Below are 23,230 nucleotides of genomic sequence, written 5' to 3'. Positions count from 1 at the left end.
TGACTAGTCAAAAACCAGTTAGAGATATCTCTAATTATAATTTTTACTAGTAATAATTCAGTTAGAGATATCTCTAATTTAATTATGACTAGTACAAATGTAATTTGAGATATCTCTAATTAGAATTATGCTTAGTATACAATCAATTATAGATATCTTTAATTACAATTTCTACTAGTCAAAACTCATTTGAAGATATCTGGAACTATTTTCCAATGGAAGTCAATGGAAGAATATGACTAGTAAAAATAGCATTATAGATATCTTGAATGCATATTATGGCTAGTCAAATTAACATTGTAGATATCTTCAATCCATATTATGACTAGTCACAATCACAGTGTAGATATCTTAATTGCAATAACGACTAGTCAAAATTGCAGAGGAGATATCTGGAACTGGAATTATGACTAGTCAAAACTGATTTATGACTAGTATGCGAAGGTGTATTTAATGCTAAAACGGCTTGCCATAGAGCGTCAACGATTATTATGTCATCATCAGCCTGCGCCTGAGTGCGAGCTGTGAAGATGGCGTCGGTGGATTTAAGAGGTACTTAATCACATATTTCACGAATTGTTTTACAAAGATGGTTTATTCGTTGACTGTTTTATTCCTTTCAAATCCCTTCTCTATCACATTAAAATGATGTAGAATAATTATAAAATATTTTACAGAACATTTGCTTTGTTAGGCCAACCTAAACACAGCTCGCTTTAGCATTAAAGCTATAACGTTCGTTTGTTGCTGAAGGAAGCTCGCAGTGGTCTTTCCGACGATATAATTTACGTTTCATTTTTCTTCGGAAATATTTTCATATAAACATATTGTTTCATAAAACAATTTATTTTTTAAAAATAGGCAGTGGTGATTGTTTATTTTTTTCTTTAACGTAACAAAACTATGGAAAAGTGATTACAGAACAGAAGTGCGTTCAAACCTAAACCATAGATACATGCACCGTCAAAAACAACAAACAACAACAAATAGGTTCATGATTTCCTAGCAAGGTTTAGCGTAACATCATGGGATCTATATAAAAAGGGTCCATGTCTGATAACACATCAATTTTACCCCCCTTTGGCCATTAAATAATATATCCCAGTGAAATAAAATATCACTATGCTGCTCCGACACGGTTGGCTAAGAAAAATGCTCTTACATGCAGCATAAGTAAGGAGATTAAACAATTTCCAGTTTGAAGCTCCCTTTATATTATTATTAGCAGCACCAAGCAAAAAAACAAAGTGGATTGAGGTCACGTCGTGTATTAAATATAAAATGTAACGTTAGTCTCCTACAACTTTGTACAAAATAGCCTTTAATGTATACAATTCCTAGTGCAGTGAACAAAGTCAATCTCTTCTACTTTGCACTTCAGACAAAGCAGATAATAATTTGGGTATTGGGTAAGCTATTTATTCCTATTTTTAACTTTCCAATTTTCCCCTGTTTTTTTTTTTTTAACTATTCGGAATAATCGGCTTGCAATATCGGCTGAGAAATTTTATATAACACTATTATCATCTCTAGTGCTAACCCTTACCCAGATTTATTATTCAGGAGCACATTATTTGTTTTTTGTGTTTGTCAGATAATCTGCTGGGCATCTCATGGGTGGACAGTGGCTGGGTACCCATCCTGAACCCCAGCAATGTGCTGGAGTATTTCTCTGAGAGGAGCAACCCCTTTTATGATCGCACCTGCAACAACGAGATGGTGAAAATGCAGAGATTAACCCTGGATCACCTCAAGTAAGCACGGCACGATGCAGTAACATACTTAGTTACAAATGTTGTAGATGTATCAGAATGTAATCTACCTGTCTATGAGTTGACACAAAGACGGACAACATGTTATCTTTATTTTACTTTTACACTGCAGATTTTTCCCCCCATATCAATAAAAAAATAGGTTGAGCTGCAGTAGAGTGTGTTGTTCGCGTGCTTACTTGGTGTTTTGTGTGTGTGAAGTCAGATGGTGGGTGTGGAATATATTTTGCTTCACGCTCAGGAGCCTATTCTGTACATCATCAGAAAGCAGCAGAGACAATCACCAACACAAGGTGAGTTTCTGCATTGCTGTTCAGTTTCTGCTGTCTGTGAGGCTGTTTTTTGCTTTTAGTATAATCATTTATGAATATTGTCTGCCTTTTTATTTTTTAGATGATACATTTTTGTATCAAATGTCGACAGACTTGCAATCCAAGTCAAGTTGTATTTGACATGATACTTAACAAAAAAGGACAACAATCTGTACAAAGCTATTTGAACATAGATTATATTAAAGTAGTCTGGCTTTCTAAAAACACCAGTGGGAAGTCAAGATAAAGTGAAATCAAAAGTGTACTTTTTTTATTATTCTATAAGTTTGAGATCTTAATTTTGCAACACATTGATCTATTTAAATTTAAATTGTACACCATTCAAAAAGCCCTGTGCTTCCTTAGAGGTGCTGAGATCCTCCCACCATATCATCCTGCGAGAAACTTGTTTTTGAGGGATATTTGGCACAAAAATGACAATGTTCAGTGTAATTTAAACATACAATGTTGTTACAGTATATTTGAAAAAGCAGCATCATTTAGTACATACATACAATACAATATTTACAAACATATATACACACACACAATTGAAGAATGACTTTTAACATTTACCAAAATAAATACTTTCATCACTAATGCATAATGCATATACACAACACAAGTTTGCATGGCTGTTTTTGCTTATTTTTTAGATCTTTTGCCCCCTTATTCTGCAATCACTCTTCTGTTTGTTAATTCATATTGAAAGATTAATTAGAGACTTAGAGAATTTTTAGATGACAATAAGGTTGTTACTATTTATTACAGTTCAGTTTCAAAATTTTGAAAGTCAAGTCACCTTTATCTATATTTCAAAGATGTTTTGCCATGATAAACAGGAAAATAAGGATCAGTCATACAAACGCCATCAATTAATCAACAAAATTGTTTTCTGCTGTAAAGCAGCTTTACATTAGACAATAGTATCAATATATGGTTCAGATTAGTTGTGTTAAATCAGTAAATAACTCTTGTGAAGTTCATCATTTATGAAATGAGCTCAATTCAGCAGCTCTCCAGGAGACATTCGATATGAAGTTCAAATCAGTTCAGTGTTGATTCAATGCAGTTCAATAACAGTTTTGATGATTCAAAGTTAAAATATATTGTGCAGAGTAATACCAGGAATTTTACATCTATAAATAATGTGAACAGTTTTACCAGGAACTTGAAATCAATAAATGGGGACCTTTTGTTCACTTTATATTCAATATGGTGCCCTTACATTTCTCTGCAGAAAAACAAAACAAAACATCAAAACCTATTTGTATGTTTTGTTTCCCTTTCCCTGCAGTGATCCCTCTTTCTGACTACTATATCATAGCTGGAGTGGTGTATCAGGCGCCTGACTTGGGATCAGTCATCAATTCCAGAGTGGTGTGTGTATATAAACCTTAGAACAATTTATAGCTTCTTAATTTATCAGTATGAACATTAATCTTTTGTTTTGATGTGTTCCAGCTTTCAGCGGTTCATGGGATTCAGTCTGCATTTGATGAGGCAATGTCCTTCTGCAGGTACCATCCGTCCAAAGGGTACTGGTGGCACTTTAAAGACCAGGAGGAGAGAGGTGAGCGCACACACTCACACTCACTCTCACACACTCACTCTCACTCACACTCACTCTCACTCACACTCACTCTCACTCACACTCACTCTCTCACACTCACTCTCTCACACTCACTCTCTCACACTCACATTCAATTCAATTCAATTCAATTCAATTGTGCTTTATTGGCATGACATGCATGGGTACATATTGCCAAAGCATTTCACAAAGCAAAACGGATACATACATCAAACATATTCACATTTATATTTATATATACACATAATAAGCAATACATATACTATTAATCAGGATGTATGTAAGACCTTCAGTTTTTCGTGATGGTGTAGTGACTGGAAGTCAGGGATAATGTGTTGTATTTGCCCATACAGTGAGTCTCTTAGGGCGGTGTATTTATCACAGTGGAGGAGGAAGTGTGCCTCTGTCTCCACTGCTCCTGATCTACACTCTCTACAGATACGCTCTTCTGTGGGCAGCCATGTCTTCTTATGCCGCCCTCTCTCTATGGCCAGCGTGTGGTCACTCAGCCTGTACTTCGTTAGTTACCCTCTGTGTGTTGTGTTTCTGACTGAGATGAGATAGTTAGCCAGACTGTACTCTCTGTTTAGTCCCAGATAACATTGGAGACAGCTTTGCTCTTTGGTTTGATGTTTCCAATGCTGCATATACGCCTCTCTCTCATTTTTCATTATTTCTTTGATTTCTGCAGATTTTACAGGAGCAGTGGTATACGCTTTGTTCATCAGTTCTGACACCATTACACAGAGATTACTTTTCTGGGTTTGTAGGGCTTTAAACTGAAGATCATCTTTAGAGCTTGAGTGTAGGTGGATCCAGAACTTCAAGGCTCTTTTTTTTAATGGTTAGATTAAGGGGCAGTCGGCCTAGCTCCGCCCTGCATGCATTGTTCGGTGTGTTTCTGTGGACGTGGAGGATGTTTCGACAGAACTCTACATGTAGGCCTTCTACAGGGTGTTTGTCCCAGACCTTATGGCTCTCACACTCACATTCACTCTCACACTCACTCTCTCACACTCACTCTCTCACACTCACTCTCTCACACTCACTCTCTCACACTCACTCTCTCACACTCACTCTCTCACACTCACTCTCTCACACTCACACTCACTCTCACACTCACTCTCACACTCACACTCACTCTCACACACTCACACTCACTCTCACACACTCACTCTCACACACTCACACTCACTCTCTCACACTCACTCTCACACTCACACTCTCTCTCACACTCTCTCTCACACTCACACTCTCTCTCACACTCACACTCACACTCTCACTCTCACTCTCACTCACACTCACACTCACACTCACACACACTCTCTCTTTCTCTCTCTCTCTCTCTCTCTCTCTCTCTCTCTCTCTCTCTCTCTCTCTCTCTCTCTCTCTCTCTCTCTCGTGGGATGGATGAAACGGTTGATCATTTGTTTATCCAGTGTGGGAGGTTAAGTGATCATTTGTTTATCCAGTGTGGGAGGTTAAGAGGTCTTTATTTTGCAAAGGATTGCTTTGAATGTATGGGTGAAGAATTTTCCTATCAAGTTTTTATCAGTGGTCCAAAGTACAAAGTCAGTGAACGGAAAAAAGTGGTTTTGTTAAATTACCTTTTGGGATCAGCCAAAATGGCAATTTGGAGAACTAGGAAAAACAAAGCATTGGGTCCAGTACCAGTTGATGCAGAAAGAGTTCTGACAGGGATGGTGGCTGCTCGAATCAAAATAGAATTTGCTTATTTTAAATTAGTTAATAATATAATAGAATTTTCTGCACTATGGTCTGTGGGAAGAGGTTTGTGTGAGGTTGGGCAGGATGAAGTGTTGGTTTTAAAGATTTAATGAAAGGTTGAAAATCCTTATTGATTGGATGTCATGTTTTTCTTTTCTTTTTTTTGGGTGTTTTTTTTTTGTCATGGTTTTGTAGTTTTTTTTGCATGATATTGGAATGAAATATGATAAAGGATAAAAATAAAGATGTGTAAACCTCTCTCACACACACACACACACACACACACACACACACACACACACACACACACACACACACACACACACACACACACACACACACACACACACACACACACACACACACACACACAAACTCAAAAACTCAAAAAGTACAACTGTACTGTTAAAGAGTGTTACATTTGTGTGTTGTATGTGTTATTATAGAAAGGGTAAAGCCTAAATCTAAGCGGAAAGAGGAGCCAAGTTCTTTGTTCCAGAGGCAGAGAGTTGACACACTGCTACTGGATCTGCGCAATAAATTTCCACCAACTTTCTATCAGGTATTATTAAAATATACATGAAATATTTCTAACTGGGTTCTAAATAAAAATGTAAATACATTTTTTTTAATTAAAATTTTGTTTAAAGTCTCACTGATTTTCTCTTTTTCAGCCCAAACCAGGAGAGAAGCCTGTCCCAGGTACACAAATACTCAACTAGCTCTCACCATATCACACTTTGATTAGTTTTGTACTTGAACTAATCTGTATAGAGTCCATACTTGAAAACAACAGTCAAGAAGAGTTTGATATGATACTGAACAAAAAGAACAATGTCCAGTGCAATTTTAAAATAAAATGTGTAGCAGTATATTTGAAAAAGCAACATAATTTTGTTTTGATTGGAAAATTCAAACGTTTTTTTATAGCACAAATGCAGCCTTGGTGAGCATATGATATATATAAATAAATAAACTGTCACTCTGTCCTTAGTGGAGGTAAAGAAAGAGCCAGAAGTGCCACTTGAGACTGTGAAGCCTCAAGAAGAACGAGAGACGAAACCTCCGGCCCCTCCTGGCCCTGCACGGCCAGCCCCACAAACCACACCCAACAAACCACCACCCGAGAAACGTGCACGCCTGCAGTAACACATGCTGGCCAACCACAAACAACTTTGATTTAATGTTGCAGGGACTGATTGATGCACAAACCTGTGGACTGTTCTCTGCACTAGTTCCCTGGACTGTTACGGTTTTATATATATAGATTAATCCTATTCCTAATTTAATTTTTTTTTTAAAAAGGGAATTGAAATGTGTATTTCATCTCTGTATGTAATTTTTTATATTTCAGTGTTTATAAGGTGAATTATGCCATTGTATAATTTGTGAAAGTTTTTCTTTTGGAGTGTCATTTAATCATTAATAATACAGTAGTGTACAGACTTTTCCCTCTGTCTATTAAAACTTTGTTTTGTATGTTTTTTTGTAAGGGTTTTAATTTCTACGTAATAATAACTTATATTCCTGTGCTATTTTATAATGTGATCCTGGTCTTCCGATAGAGATTATACTGTGCCGCGCCCCCGTGTGTTCGGATCGGATGGGCACGCGCGTCGTTTGCGCTTCTGCATAAACGTGAACTGCGCTCTTTATTTAGTCCACTAAAAACAGACTCGTAGCCAGCAGATATGTTCTGATGAGAATTCAGTTTTATTCATATAACAGTGACAATTAGCTCGACCCAAATACTGCCTGCCTCGACCTGATTTATTGCACCTATGCGCACAGTACTCGCTCTCAGTTTAATGCACTTTTTTTTTTTTAACATATTTAAAAATATATATATATTTCTACTATTTCTGTCAAATACCCACACGCTCTTAGTATAAATACACTATGGTACAATATAATCTTTTGTGTAAATATTTCCACGATTTCGTTTTTTCTTCAAATACCGACACACTCCCTGAGAGCATGTGATTGTTTATTTATTAAATAATGTATTTAGGTAAACAGGTTGCAAAAAAAAAAAAAAAAAAAAATCAAAGCTTTCAACAGTATCGTCCCAGATGTTTTTATTCGTCAATACTCGCGTTCACCGCTCGGAGGCACTGCAGAATAACTCGTATCTTTGGCACGCGCAGCTACACTCTGCGCGAGCTGTGCGCGAGCTGCCGGGTGCGCGCAGAGCACGATGGGACGGGAAGCGCAGCTCTGGAGGACCACAGAGAAGAAGATGGCTGCGACGGGGCTCGACGGGCCAGCGCCGTACCTCCTTCTCCGAGACGGCTAGAGAGGAGTTAGGGGGGTAAATATGGGGTCGCAGACCCTGCAGATCCTGCGGCAGGGCGTGTGGGCGTCGGTGACGGGGGGATGGTACTACGACCCCCACCAGAACACCTTCGTGAACGCGCTTCACCTTTACCTGTGGCTGCTGCTGCTCTGCCTCCCGTTCACGCTCTACATGGTGAGAGATGCAACCGTCGGTTTCTTCTTCTCTCCATCCCTCAGTCCTTATCAGCACATCTGTCATCTCTATCTGTTCCTCATTCTTTAGCCATCTCTCAATCTCTTTCTCTCTCTCTATGATCTTTGTACATCCATTTCGTGTACACACGGACAATGTTTCTCTTTATTCATATCTCATACAGGGTTTCCATAGCCATGGAAATCCTAGAAATATCAGGGAATGTTGTGATTGGAATTGTGGTTTTTCAGAGCTGGAAATGTCAAGGAAATTTCTGCGGTACTGTTTATTTGGTTTCTAGTTACGTTCAGCTCTGTGAGTGCAATATCTGTAATCTCTTATTTAAAAGATAATACTAATTATAATTTCCATTAATCACAAACAATTGGAAATGTGTTGGTCAAAAGGTGTTGGCATCCTGTCACTGCTCCCACAGCAATTGGGGTCAGTTACAGTTCTGGCTTGGTGAGTCTTTGTTTTGGTTTTGACAGCTGGGTATTTCAGACCTGATGTCATAAGATTTGGTGTGTGTTTAGTCTTTTTCTGCTTGAAAGGGTTAGTTCCTCATGTAATTTCAAACCTGTATGACTTTATTTCTGTGGAATACAAGACATTCTGAAGTACATTGGTCTTAGTTAACAACAGCTGTTTGACTTTCATTGACTGGGAAAAGAACATTTAAATATCTTATCTTATATTCGCCGTCAGTGAACACGCACAGCAATTTCATAGAAAGATCCTTTCAGTGAAGTGTTCTTCTTAACAGAACCATTGCTTCTTAAAGTGAAGAACATTTGAAAAATCTCCAGAAGTACTACAAATAACCTTTATGTACAGTGCAATTTTTTCTAGAGTTCCATTTCAACATGATTCTTTGATGAACAGAAAGTTTGAAGGGCAGCATTTATTCAAACATCTTTTTACATTTTAAATGTCTTGACTGTCACATTTGATCAATTTAATGTGTCCTTGCTGAATAAAAGTATTATTTTTTTAATTCAGAAAAACATTACGGACCCAAATCAATGTTTGAATGATATTAAAGGTTCTTCAAAACCATAGACGCCAATAGTAATGCATTTTGTGGTGTTGTGTTGTGATCCAATTTATCATTGAGTTGTTCTGACACTCAAGCAACTAAAGTGAGTTTGATTAACCGTTTCAATTAAATCACCAGAATGAGCTGAACTGTGTGTGAACAGAAAAAAAACGTGTTTCACTCTTTGCTAAGTTCAACCCATTGTGGGTTTGTTTATTAAGGGGGGGGGGGAGAACACATTTTTATCTCTATTTATTCATCTTTAACAACTCTGGCACAACTGAATCCCTCTTCTCTGTGAAATATTATACTCCTGTTTGCAGTCTATTTATAAAAAGAGACTTTCATGTGTATTATTTTTAAAGTAATGCCTATTCTGTGGGTGAGGTCTAAGGTCTGTGCATTAGATCTGTGTACAGATGGAGAGGCTGGTGCCACTCAGTCCATATTTAACTTCCTGCACAGATCAATCCATCTAGGTTCTGCTTGAATACTTAAATGCCTTTTAACCACAGCTAAACAATATCACTTGAATTCTGCACTAGTGCTGTGATAATCACTGTATTAATAAGCAACTGATGAATGTGCCCCCACTGTTGTTTTTTTGAGGATGAATATAATTGTGTCAGATATGGAGAGGTGTTTAGGGCAGTATGTTGTCTACAGATGTCCGTTCAGTGCCAGGCTGTTTTTAGCTTCTACCCTCCGGTTGCGACTGAAATATTGTTGCCCCTTTTAATAACCCTGTAACTCTGTACAACCGAGTACTATATTTGTATATGATATTAATACAAGGATGTTAATAGGCTGAAATATGTGAGCATATCACATGCACCCCCCCCCCATGCCTTAGTTTGCTTTAAATGTCATTTTAATGTCTCTTGAAATGTTGTGACTCTTTTATTAATTCATTGATGGGGTAAAACAATAAATCAATAACAGATCTAAAGATTGTAAACAAGCTAAACTTAAACAAAGCTAAATTTTTTAGCAGCCATTATTCATCATAATTTTAATTTGCTGATTTGGTGCATTATCATCAATGTTGAAACAATTTAGAACAACTTTTACATTTTCAATGTTAATGATAATAAGAAATGCTTAATATTTTGTAGAAATAATTTTTCTAGATACTTTGAAAAGAATGTTCAAATGGATAAACAGCATTTATTAAAGAGAAATATAAATATTTTGTAAAATTATAAATATCTTTACTGTCACTTTTAATCAGATTTAATTATAACTTTATAATAATCTTACTGACCCCAGCATTTAGAATAATATTTTAAATGAGCACAATACCAAAAAAATGACTAGGTTTCTCCTCATTTAATATCTCTTGCTGTGTGTGTCTCTCTCTCTCTCTCTAGGCCTTGCCCCCCACCATGGTGATTGTGGGTATCTACTGTGGGGTGATAGCAGGTATGTTTGTGCTGCTGAAGGCCGTGAATTATCGCCTGCACACCGCGCTGGATGAAGGGGAGGTAGTGGAGCTGCGTGCCAAAGGGAGTGAGGGGCGCGTTCAGGGGGCGGAGCACCAACGAGAGGGCACGGGCACCCGGCAAGAACACTCAAACGGGCCTGGGTAAGAATCATTTATGGTTACTCAAAAACCATTACAAAAAGTAGAGAGTGGCTGCACTGCTACGAGTCTGAGTTCCCTTAAGAAGTTTCTGATTTGGCTCAAGAACTGTTTCCAATCATTTTAGGTTTTTGAATCATCTCAATAAAGGTTGTGCATCATCTCAAGATTTAAATCTTCACAGGAAAGCTTCTGATTCAGTTTAGAAAATGTATTGAATCATCTCAAGGAAAGCTTTTGAATGTCTCCACATGGAGGTTGTGGTTCCAATCCAGACAGGTTCTAATTCAGCTCGACAAAGTTTTGATTAAGGGACAGCGCTGTTGCTCAGCGGTATGGATGTTTCTGAGAGCTAATCTGCTGTCATGCTGGATCCATTCATCACCCACTGAGAGAGAGAAAAGGGGAGGAGGGGAAGGAGTGAGTGAATCAGGAGAACTGATATAGAGCCTACACACAAAGCTGATGCTCTTGTTTGTTAGCTCAGAGGAGTCAGAAACAGCCTGCAAACGTTCAGAGGTGAAATAAGTGCACAGTTGCAGATTTTCTACGAGAGCAAGCTTTGCTGAGCGAGCCAGAACACAATAAACACAGTTACTCAAATCGTGAGTTTTTTACAAGCATCAATATCTTTTTATGCGTGAGAAAAGAACACTTATTTTCTTACATTTCTATTTATATGTAAAAGAGAAATCGAGAATCTCTTAAATGTACTACGCACACACATCTGGATGGACATTCCTGTTTTGTCCACTCCAGGTCTGTACTTACACTAAGAAAATATTTGATATTACTGCTTGAGGCCCCTTAGCTGAAGCGCTTGCATTTTTAATTATTCCAAAGACCCTCATGTACCTCCTGAATGAAAAAACTAAACTGCCTCTAGCTACACCAAATAGAATAGCAAATGGAAAATGGAAAAAGCAGACGTTAGTAGGTGAGCTCTAGCCGTGGGATTACCACTCACCACTACATTTTATACTCTGGGGGGCCAATCAAAATAAACTTCCTAAAAATACTATTATAATCTCCCAAAAAGTGAAGAGAGGGAGGGTGATCTCTGCCTAATGGGTGGCAGACATATTACGCTGAGAGACGCTAGAAATGATCTCCTCTCTTCTGGCGCCTGAGCTGCTGTGCAATTTTGATCATAAATGACATTGTTAACTCTCTCAAACCCTCGGGGCTGTTTCTGTTAATGTGTTGCTAGGTAACTAACCTTTTTTGTGTGTGTGTGCAGGGATCCAGGAGGTGGAATAGAGATGTCTGATTTTGCACGGGAGGAGACGCCACCGGTTGACTGCAGTTCACGGAACTCTTATGTAGGAATGGATTCCAGTCATCAGGTGTGTTTGTCTGCCTATTTACATATACTTTTTTTTTTTTCATGCATGCATTTTAAGCTTGTTTCCTCCATGGAATAAAATAATTAAAGGATAATTGCGACTTTTTATTTCACAATTCAGACAGTTTTTCTCAAAATTGTGAGGTATAAACTTCCAATTGTGAGTTATAATGTCAGCATTGCGGGATAAAAATTGCAGTTACCTTTTTAAATTTTTTTAAAAGAAAAACAAAGTTCCATAGGAACTGGGATCTAGAAGGGGCTTTTTCTCTTTTTTTAGCCTGCATTGCTTTTGTTTGGTTCGTAAAAGTTAAGAAAGTCATTACCACTGCACATTGTCAGTACCACCACAGCCAAGAATGTTTTCAGAGGGCACAGCACTTTTACTAACAGCTGATGACTACAAATGTTACTATGAATTAGATCAAAATGACACTGAAATAATTGCTTTTTTGTTATGAATAAGAATAAACACCCCTGCAATACAATGTTAATATAATTTTCCAGAACATAAAAATTGCCATGGAGAACATTTAGAATAAACCTGAATATGTATATTGAAACTTTAATATTATATATTATTATATTTAAATATATTTTTAATTTTAAAATGTGTGTGTGTGTGTATATATATATATAATATTTTTTTGAATATTATAAATGGTTATAATATAAAAATATTCAATATTACAAATTCCTAGTATTATTTATTTACTTTTCTGCATATACTGCACATATTTTTGGGGGAATTTGCGATTATTAATTTTTTCTATGAAGTCCTGCTTTAGTGTCTGTGTCTGTTTAAGGGCAATCCTTCAGTCAGAATCTATCGCTGCAGTATAATTGGTGAAAGCTCAGGGGTGTTATGTTCTGGCTTATAGCACTGCTTGTCCCAGACTTGTCTGTGTGTGTGTTTCTGTCAGAGTAGAATATAAACTCTAATTGGTTATGTTGTGATTAAATGACTGTGATGTGTTTTTGTGCATGTCTGCTAAATTAGTAATAGTGATGGGAAGTTACAGACATCATGATCTCATGTAAATTACTCACCAGAGCTCGTTTCATCTCTTTCTCACTCCCTACAGATAACATCCCATGGAGGCTCAGTCACAACCAAACGTAAGATCTTTTTTAAAACCTCTGACAATATTAGCACCCCTTGACAAAAAAGGAGTAGTGTACTCAAAATAAAAATGTAAAATAATGTCATTATTTACTCACCCTAATTTAAACCTGTATGACTTTGTTTTTTAGAAAACAAAAGACTCAATTGTTAATACTCATCTCGTCTCTTGAACAATCTGTTTATTAGACAGTGGCTATTTGGCCATAAACATTTTAAAATATTTATATTAATATATACACTGATCAGGTATAACATTATGGCAGCTGCAGTAAATAACACTGATAATCTCTTCATCACGGCACCTGTTAGTGGGTGGGATATATTAGGCAGCAAATGAACATTGTGCCCTCAAATTTGATGTCTTAGAAGCAGAAAAAAATGGGCAAGTGTAAGGATTTGAGTGAGTTTGATGAGGGCCAAATTGTGATGGCTAGACCACTGGGTCAGAGCATCTCCAAAACTGCAGCTCTTGTGGGGTGTTCCCAGTCTGCAGTGGTCAGTATCTATCATAAGCTGTCCAAGGAAGCAACAGTGGTGAACCAGCGATAGGGTCATGAGCGGCCAAGGCTCACGGATGAATGTGGGGATCAAAGGCTTGCCCGTGTGGTCCGATCAAACAGAAGAGCTACTTTAGCTCAAATTTCTCAAGAAGCTCAAGCTGGTTCTGATAGAATGGTGTCAGAAACCACAGTGCATCGCAGTTCGTTGAGTATGGGGCTGCATAGCGCAGACCAGTCAGGGTGCCCGTGTGTTGACCCCTGTCTACTGCGAAAGCACCATCAGTGGGCACGTGAGCATCAGAACTGGACGACGTAGCAATGGAAGAAGGTGGCTTGGTCTGATGAATCAGGTTTTCTTTTTCATTACGACAGGTGTGTGCTTACTTGGGGAACACATGGCACCAGGATGCACTATGGGAAAAAGGCAAGCCGGCAGAGGCATAATACATACACACACAGTGAATAAAGTGAGTAAAATAAGTATTTAAACACCCTGCTACTTTGCAAGTTCTCCCACTGGAGGGGTCTGAAATTGTCATTGTAGGTGCATGTCCACTGTGAGAGACATAATCTACAAAAAATATCCAGAAATCCAAATGTATGATTTTTTTTTACTATTTATTCGTATGGCACAGCTGCAAATAAGTATATGTATGTACACCTGAAACGATCAATGTTAATATTTGGTACAGTAGCATTAGTTTGCAATTACAGAGGTCAAACGTTTCCTGTAGTTTTTCAACAGGTTTGCGCACACTGCAGGAGGTATTTTGGCCCACTCCTCCACACAGATCTTCTCTAGATCAGTCAGTTTTCTGGCCTGTCACTGAGAAACACTGTTTGAGCTCCCTCCAAAGATTCTCTATTGGGTTTAGGTCTGGAGACTGGCTAGGCAACGGCAGAACCTTGATATGCTTCTTACAGAGCCACTCCTTGGTTATCCTGGCTGTGTGCTTTGGGTCATTGTCATGTTGGAAGACCCAGCCTCAATCCATCTTCAATGCTCTAACTGAGGGAAGGAGGTTGTTCCCCAAAATCTTGCAATACATGCCCCGGTCATCCTTTCCTTAATACAGTGCAGTCGCCCGTCCCATGTGCAGAAAAACACCCCCAAAGCATGATGCTACCACCCCCATGCTTCACAGTTAGCATGGTGTTCTTGGGATGGTACTCATCATTCTTCTTCCTCCAAACACATTTAGTGGAATTATGATCACATCTCATCTGATCACATGACTTTCTCCCATGACTTCTCTGGATCATCCAAATAGTCATTGGCAAACGACCATTGGACATTTTAAAGGCCGACTAACAGGTGTTTGAGGCTCAGAATTCTAGCTGATAGCTGACATGTGTTCAAATAATTATTTGCAGCTGTATCATACAAATAAATAGTTAAAAAAAAAAAAATCATATATTGTGATTTCTGGATTTTTTTGTAGATTATGTCTCTCACAATGGACATGCACATACGATGAAAATTTCAGACCCCTCCATGATTTCCAAGTGGAAGAAGTTGCTAAATAGCAGGGTGTTCAAATACATATTTTCCTCACTGTATGCGTGTATACACACACACACACACACACACACACACACACACACACACACACACACACACACACACACACACGTTCTGAACAAAATCTTAAGACTGTGGAAACATTACAAGTATTTACATTTCGCAATGGTGGATCATAACCGGGTTGTAAGTACTGTTTCAAAATGTCAAAAGAAGAAATGGGAGCAAGAGATAAAAAATAGAATAGGGATGCACAATATTATCGATACAACATCGGAATTGGCCGATAAACATTTAAAATGTAAAAATATAAAATTATGCCGCTATGCCTTGCCGATATTAAAGCGCCTGCAATAACTCCCTTGTGCGAAGAGTGTTATAGTGATAAGATCATGTCAGCATTGCGGTCATACATTGTGGTCATCCATTGCATGTATGGTGATTTATATTGACAGTTTTTAAATGCTGCCTTGAATTTGTGACTCCAGTGAGAAGCCCCATTTTTCTTGTTGATCACTCCAAACACTTGTTTCGGCATGCTTGATGCGACTGTTTCCAGGAGGTTGGTGGGAACATTGTTTCATGTGGTGAAGATGGCTTCAGGAAGGGCATCCACGGTCTGGATCTCATGGATTTAGATCAGTCATTACCGCACAGAGGAGGGCCCTCAGTCAAGAAGGATACCCGCTGCAACATGTCCACATAGGCAGTTGCCGTTTGCCGCACAACCTGAAGCTTCATTTTCCCATTGAAGGAAAAAGAACCCCAGATCAGGACGGAGCCTCCTCCACTGTGCCGCGTATAAGGCTTCTCCAGTGGGATCTCCTTGTCATGCCAGTAATGTTTGAAACCATTAGGATCATCCAGGTTAATTTTTTTTCTCATCTGAGAGTAAAACTTTCTTCCACCTTTCAGTGTCCCATATTTGGTGCTCCCTTGCAAAATTCCAAATGGGCAAGTTTTGTGGCGTGGGAGGAGAGCTGGCCTTTGAAGACGTTTTTTGTTATTTAAGCCCTTCTCTCGCAAATGCTGTCTTATGGTTACTGGGCTGCAGTCAGCATCAGTAAGGGCCTTCATTTAGGTTGTGGATCGGCTTGTGTCTTCACTGACAACCCTTCAGATCCTGCGGCTCAGTGCAGATGAATTTTTTTTGGATCTACCACTTGACTTTTTTGTCCCATAACTCTCAGGATATTTTAAGAAATGTAAAATGACTGTCTTACTGCGTCCAACCTCGGCAGTGATGCCGCATTGCTAGAGGCCTTGCTTGTGTAGCTCAACAATCCTGCCACGTTCAAAGAGAGAAATCCTTTTTGCCTTTGCCATCAGGAGATCATGACAGTGTGACTGCCTGAAGAACAATGACATGAAAGCCATTTTTTTGCGCATATTTAAAATTTTAAGGCTATGATCTTAAACATTTGATCAGCTGATGAACAGCCTATTTGAGTTTAAATGCAATGTTAAATAAATTGCCTACTCTTTATTTTTTGTCTCTTGCTCTTGCTCCTGTTTCTTTTTTTTTTGACATTTTGAAACAGTACCTACAACCTGGTTATGATCCACCAGTGTGAAATGTAAATACTTAATATTGTAATGTTTAATATATGTAATGTTTCCCTCGACCTTAAGATTATTTAGCCTAGAAACCTAGAGGCACCCCTAGTGGTAGCAAATGTGGTTTGCAGCTAGGGCATCTAGCAACTCTGTTGGCTTGTGAGCTTGAAAAACCAAACTCTAGTCAAACCAATCACCTTGTCTATAGAGTTGGTGGGCGGGCTTAACCTAATGATGTCAGAGTTGTGGCGGTTCTGCGTGAATTCCCTGCTACTTGAAAACAATGAAGACGGCTGCTGTTGCTGGAGAACAACGGCTTTTGTTCGAATCAACGTTGGCCACGACTCTGGAAGACTTTGGAGTTAAGCTTTTCTTTGAGAAAAGAACAAAGAACGGCACTGAAGTCATTCATAAGAAAGGACTCTCCCTCTGACTACATCACCTTCTTAGTTGCTATGGTTGTTTGTAGCGCTATCCTATTGCGTGCAGAGGGATTTTGAAAGACAACCATTTGTCCCTCCCCTCGGATTGAGCCCTTTCAATGGTGTGTTCCCAGACCCAACATCTTGATGTGGGTCTGGCTTGTCAGGGTAAAGATTTTGTTCAGAAGTTTATATTGATCTTCACTAACATAATCCAAGTAATCCATGTGTCTTCTTTGAAACACAACATTAATTTTAAGTTAAATCTGCCATTTTAGTTTAGGACTAGTCTTAATCACTAGTCCAGGAAACTGCCCCTATACAGTTGGAGAAATAATTATTTGATCCCCTGCTGATTTTGCAAGTTTGCCCACTTACAAAAAAATGTGTCTACCTTTTATGGTAGGTTTATTTTAATGAATACAGACAGAATATGAACCAAAAATCCAGAAAAATCACATTATATAAAGGTTATACATTTATTTGCATTTCAGTAAGTGAAATAAATATTTGATCCCTAAGCAAAATATGACTTAGTACTTGGTGAAGAAACCCTTGTTGGCAAGCACAGAGGTAAGATTTTTCTTGCAGTTGGTCACCAGGTTTGCACACATTTCAGGAGGGATTTTGGTCCACTCCTCTTTGCAGATCATTTCCTGGAAAAATCTTAAAGGTTTCTTGGCTGCCGCATGTCAACTCAAACTTTCAGCTTCCTCCACGGATTTTCAATAGAATTAAAGGACAACTCCAGTGAGAAATGAACCTGGAGTAATTAACACATGGTTACCGAATAGATCGTTCTCTGGGATGCATTTTCATGAAAATCTAATGTAAAGAGTTTAAGGGGGGGGGGGGGGGGTGAAATGCTGTTTCATGCATACTGAGCTTTTTACACTGTTAAAGACTTGGATTCCCATCCTAAACATAGACAAAGTTTCAAAAACTAAGTTGGACATTTGATGGAGTATTTCTGTGTTAAAAATACTCCTTCCGGTTTCTCACAAGTTTCGGAGAGTTTTTTTCGAGTATGGCTCGGCTTGACGTCAACAGAGCGGAAGTTCCTTGTATGGGCCGTACGGTCTCTTCTCCCAGTAGGGTGTGCGTGCGTGTGTGACTAGAGCGAGAGAGGAAATGCACGCCCATAAACACTCAGGTGCAGATCCAGTCGATCCAGGCGCCGCGCTCCACTTTATTCCTATGGGTGACTTCAACGCTTTAGCACAGCATTCCGGGAAGGCAGCGCTGAAATGACGGGAAGCTTCACAACATTGCTTCAATCGCGTCGCAAAAGTGGATCTCCACCGTTCACTGCTGTCAGGACTTCACCAAATCATACCAAAGAAGTGTGTTTTTAACGGAGCGGTCCCAGCGAGAAAGGTTCGGTCCTGCTTTGGAAGCAGCCGGTGAGTAAAACTGCTTCAAATGTCTATGCTGTTGGCTCGTCGCGTGAGTAAACATCAGTAAACGACACGATTGCGTGCTTCATCATTCAAATGCGCTAAAGGACTCTGTTGTTGTTCTATGTATAACGTTACACTAGTCTGACGTGCAAAACCGTTTTGCTTGCTACTGCTAAGGTTTAATCACATACAATAGTCCATAAACCGAATCATGTCCTCATAAACTGCGAGTAAAGACACACAAATGTTGACAGGCCACTAAATACAGTACATACCACAGAGACGGACGTCCTGCTGTTGCCGTTTCTCTTGTTCAATTTATTTCAGCCTCCGAATGATTCTGGATCATATATCTATTAGCTGAGCTCGATAGCCATGAGTTTCTCTCTAAGCTTGAGGACGTCATCGCTTTGCGCGCTTGTCATTCTTTAGCTCCGCCCACACGATACGCCTCCAGGCGCTCGTTTTTTTCCGGAAACACTCGGTACAGCCCATATTTCTTTTATAAATATAATAAAACTAAAGACTTTTCGGAGATATGAAGAATGCAATACTACTCTATAGGTACTCAAGATTGACATGAGATTGACTGAAACTGAGTGTTTCACCCCCCCCCCCCCTTTAATCTCTAAAAACAGATTAGCTTATAACGTGAGTGTATGGGGAATAGGATAAGTAAAATTAAATCGTTAGTTAATACCACTAACAAGGCTCAAAATTGCCTCACACTTACACGGTAGCATAATGAGGGTCCCTACATTGAGCATTGAGAACTGAGAAGTGTACAAACAGTTTAATACGAATTTTTTTTATAAAGACAGTACATTACGCGTTTACAGACAGGCACCATCTTGGAAAACAGTCTCTACCAGTTGAACCATGAACGCTGTGCTAAGTGATTTAATTTTACAATGCCCCATACACTAGCCTTATAAGCTAATCTGTTTTTAGAGATAAAATCTTTACGTTCACTCCATACTTTAATAAAACGCATCCCAGAGAACGATCTACTCGGTAAACTAATTACCCCTAGGTTCATTTTTCACCGGAGTTGTCCTTTAAGGTCTGGAGACTGGCTAGGCCACTCTATGACCTTAATGTGCTTCTTCTTGAGTCCTGTTTGAGCCCTGTTCTTCCCTTTGATGCCTTGGTGGTATGTTTTGGGGACATTGTCATGGTGGAAGACCCATCTTTGACCCGTTTCAGTTCTTGCTGAGGGAAGGACATTCTCATCCAAGATTTTTATGGAACATGACCCCGTCTATCATACAAGTCATCCTGTACCCTTAAACAGCCCCTAAGCTTGTTTCCACCTCCGCAATTGACTGTAGGGATGGTGTTCTTGGGGTCATAGTCAATATTTCTCTCCCTCCAAACACGTTGAGTTAGGTTGATGCCAAAGATACATTTTGGTCTCATCTGACCACAGCACTTTCTCCCAGGCCTTCTCTGAATCATTTAGATGACCATTAACAAACTCAGACCTGTACATTTGCCTTCTTGAGCAGAGGGACCTTGCAGGCACTGCAAGATTTCAATCCATTGCGGCATAGTGTTTTACCAATAGTTTGCATGGTGACTGTGGTTCCAACTGCCTTGAGATCATTAACAAGCTCCTCCCGTGTAGTTCTGGGCTGTTCCCTCACCCTTTTCATGATCATCCTTACCCCATGAGACAAGATCTTGCATGGAGCTCCAGACCAAGGGTGATTGTATTTCTTCCATTTCCAAATAATCGCACCAAAAGCTAGGTCCTTTTCACCAAGCTTCTTACTGATGGTCTTGTAGCCCATTCCAGCCTTTTGCAGGTCTACAGTCATGTCCCTGACGTCCTTTGACAGCCCTTTGGTCTTGCCCATGGTGATGGAGAGGTTGGAATGTAAGATACAGATTCTGTGGACAGGTATCTTTTATAAACATAATGAGCTGACATTAGGAGTACTTTCTGGACTAATCTGTGTTCCACATTGGCACATAACCAATCTGTGGGAGGCAGAATTCTTGCTGGTTGGTAGGGGATCAAATACTTATTTCACTTGATCAAATGTTATTTGATCAATTTATTTATAATCTTCAAATTATTCAATTTATAACCTTCATATAATTTGTTTTTCTGTATTTTTGGGTTGATATTAAGTCTCTATACATTAAAATAATCCAGTAAAATAAAAATAAAAATTGTAGGTGGGCAATATTACAATATCAGCAGGGGATCAAATAATTGTTTCCCCACTATTAGGCATGTGCCGATATCAATTTTTCATGTTGCTATTAATTGCTGAAGTTTTATCACGATATACGATGTTATCACGATATTGAAATAAGATGCAAAAAAAAGTGTTGCCATAGCATAACAGCTTTAAGAACTATTTTTGTAATAGCAAAAATAACTGAATGTTTAATACAATAGTGCACCAAAAATATATACAGCTCTGGAAAAAAAATTAAGAGACCACTTAACATTAAGAAACAATGAGAAATCAATGTTAAGTGGTCTCTTGATTTTTTTCAGAGCTGTAAAAGTACAATTTTCAAACAGATTAAAGTGCAAAATAATTAGGCTATAAAGAACAACAGGTAACAAATTACAACAAGGTCTCATTATTTAATGCATTAACTAAGATTGAGCAACAGCTACATTTGGTACAGAAAGTATAATGTTTTTGTTAATGTTAGTTAAGAAATACTGATCATTGTTAGTTTTATCTTAGGTCCATTAAAAAGTTATTTTGATTTTGACTGTAATGTTATTAAACAGTAACTAAGAAATTAACATTACTTAGAATGATTAATTCTTTATAAGTATTTTTCATTGTCAGTTTGGTAATAATGAAGTCGGATGTCTCAAAGTTTTACTGAACAATAACAAATAATTAGAACAGTTCTAATTATTAGGGCATGTTGTAGTCCAGATTAAAACATAAAAATGTTTAAGTTTGAAAATAAATAGCCTATTAAGTCTTTAAGTATTAAGTATTTGGTGCTGTGATGAACGACATTGAGATTACAAAAACGAATGGCTGTTTGCGGGTTTCCGGGGTAATCGCTGCATTCTGCCGTTCCATCAGGGCCCTCTGCTGTCACTGAGCAGCACTTCATCTGCGCATCTCCTTCACCGGTTGAACCGGTCCGGTTCAGTCATGTGCAAACGCACGTTGGGCTTGTTTATATCTGACCGCTTTCCTTTGACGCAGAATACAGCGGTGTTGAGCATTTATACGGTTGATGGGCAAAGTATTCTTGAGTGCATTGTTAATAAATTATTATTTACGATATTTTAAAGTGCCCACGATAACAATATTGTGCATATTCATTATCGTGATATATCGCATTATCGAAAATCGGCACATGTCTACCCACTATATGTATAGAAACTAAAGCTTGAAAAGAGAAATTCAAACGAAGCAGTTCAAATTGAAAACATATTGTCTAATTATATAATTCGTATGAGACCAACTTTTGTTCATAATGTTTATGAGCACTTTCCAGTGAGAAAAGGACAAGGTATAAGAGAAAATTATGTAAAAATTGACTAAAATATTAATTCCGATATTGATTCATTAAAGTTCATAATTATATAAATTTTACTTGGAACAGTTGGACAAAATACCCACTGTTCGTGATTCATTTTCATGAATAAAAAATTTTTCAAAAATACCCCCTCTGGTTTATATATAAGAAATTCACCTTGTCATGAAAACCTGGTGCAGCCTGCTTCCCTGTTGCCTAATGATGGTAACACCAAATGACAGCAGCAGGAACATAACAGTGTGTTCTCAAGTGTTCATTAGAAGTTGATTTACTTTTTTGAAAAAAAAAAGTTGGAAAAAAACTCAGAGGACAGTAGTGTGAACCAGGTTTAGTATAGCTATAAATAGAAGTGTTTGATCAGAGAGAAGAGTTTTTTTGCAGACAGCAGCAATATGTCAGAAGACCTGCAGTACTGCAGGCACAGGCCAGGTCAGAGATGTGTTTGAATAAAGTTGCAAAGGTGAAAGGGAGATATCTATCTATCTATCTATCTATCTATCTATCTATCTATCTATCTATCTATCTATCTATCTATCTATCTATCTATCTATCTATCTATCTATCTATCTATCTATCTATCTATCTATCTATCTATCTATCTATCTATCTATCTATCTATCTATCTATCTATCTATCTATCTATCTATCTATCTATCTATCTATCTAGAGAGAGAGAGAGAGAGAGAGAGAGAGAGAGAGACAGAGAGACAGAGAGACAGAGAGAGAGACAGAGAGAGGATACGTTAAGTTAATGAATAAGTTATAAAACTTGACCTTCTCTGTCTATCTCCCTGTCTGTTTGCAGGGGCAGGTGTTGGAAAGGCTGCCGATGACATCAGTTTGAGTTTAGCTCAGAGTTGCAGTCAGGACCAAGGTGTGAATCTTAATTAACATCGGCTATAGTATAATGCTATGCGAATTAGTCTCTAGAAACTCTAAAAGTTCACTTATTGATCTCACTTTAAGAAATAGTCTTTTTTTCTTCCATGGGACATCCAGACAGATACTGATGTATTTAAAGGTTTAGTTCACCCAAAAATGAAATTTATGTCATTAATGACTCACCCAAATGTAGTTCCACACCCCTAAGACCTCCGTTCATCTTCGGAACACAATTTAAGATATTTTATATTTAGTCCGACAGCGTATCTAAGTGTATGCACACTATACTGTCCATATCCAGAAAGGGAATAAAAACATCATCAAAGTAGTCCATATGTGACATCAGTTAAGCATAGTTTAGACTGCAGGATTTTCAAACTCGTCGGGTCACTGCTCTTTTCACACTGCATGACTATCTGGTGTATCATTCAGTCACTGTTGTCTTTACACTG

At 38.3% G+C, this 23,230-nt stretch overlaps 2 protein-coding genes across 6 annotated transcripts in view; both read left to right on the top strand.

The window, feature by feature from the left end:
• The first annotated feature begins 463 nt into the window (after nt 1–463).
• med6 (mediator complex subunit 6) lies at nt 464–6,881 on the top strand. Its single transcript, XM_067421240.1, has 8 exons — nt 464–552; nt 1,595–1,754; nt 1,974–2,065; nt 3,381–3,463; nt 3,548–3,656; nt 5,849–5,964; nt 6,077–6,104; nt 6,397–6,881. Exons 1-8 carry the CDS (start codon nt 531–533, stop codon nt 6,549–6,551), a joined length of 765 nt encoding a protein of 254 aa, XP_067277341.1. The 5' UTR covers nt 464–530; the 3' UTR covers nt 6,552–6,881.
• A 726-nt stretch (nt 6,882–7,607) lies between these two features.
• The window catches only part of pcnx1 (pecanex 1), a 55,501-nt gene continuing 39,878 nt past the window's right edge, over nt 7,608–23,230 (top strand). For 2 of the 5 annotated variants that reach the window (XM_067422176.1, XM_067422175.1), the window contains exons 1-5: nt 7,608–7,872; nt 10,282–10,496; nt 11,734–11,839; nt 12,924–12,957; nt 22,702–22,770. In XM_067422176.1, the coding sequence (XP_067278277.1) occupies nt 7,720–7,872; nt 10,282–10,496; nt 11,734–11,839; nt 12,924–12,957; nt 22,702–22,770 (577 nt within the window). In that variant the 5' untranslated portion in view covers nt 7,608–7,719. The remainder of the gene's footprint in view (nt 7,873–10,281; nt 10,497–11,733; nt 11,840–12,923; nt 12,958–22,701; nt 22,771–23,230) is intronic. The other 3 variants (XM_067422178.1, XM_067422177.1, XM_067422179.1) reach the window with 2 other exon arrangements.

The sequence above is a fragment of the Pseudorasbora parva genome, chromosome 17, assembly GCF_024679245.1.
Source record: "Pseudorasbora parva isolate DD20220531a chromosome 17, ASM2467924v1, whole genome shotgun sequence".
Classification (NCBI taxonomy): domain Eukaryota; kingdom Metazoa; phylum Chordata; class Actinopteri; order Cypriniformes; family Gobionidae; genus Pseudorasbora; species Pseudorasbora parva.
This window is presented reverse-complemented; position numbering and strand designations above follow the sequence as displayed.

Excerpts from the sequence above, each read along its gene's own strand:
- med6 (XM_067421240.1), top strand. The coding sequence starts at position 531 with ATGGCGTCGGTGGATTTAAGAG. Across the intron at positions 1,755-1,973 it reads TTAACCCTGGATCACCTCAA|TCAGATGGTGGGTGTGGAAT; the intron begins GTAAGCACGGCA and ends GTGTGTGTGAAG. Across the intron at positions 3,464-3,547 it reads CAGTCATCAATTCCAGAGTG|CTTTCAGCGGTTCATGGGAT; the intron begins GTGTGTGTATAT and ends GATGTGTTCCAG.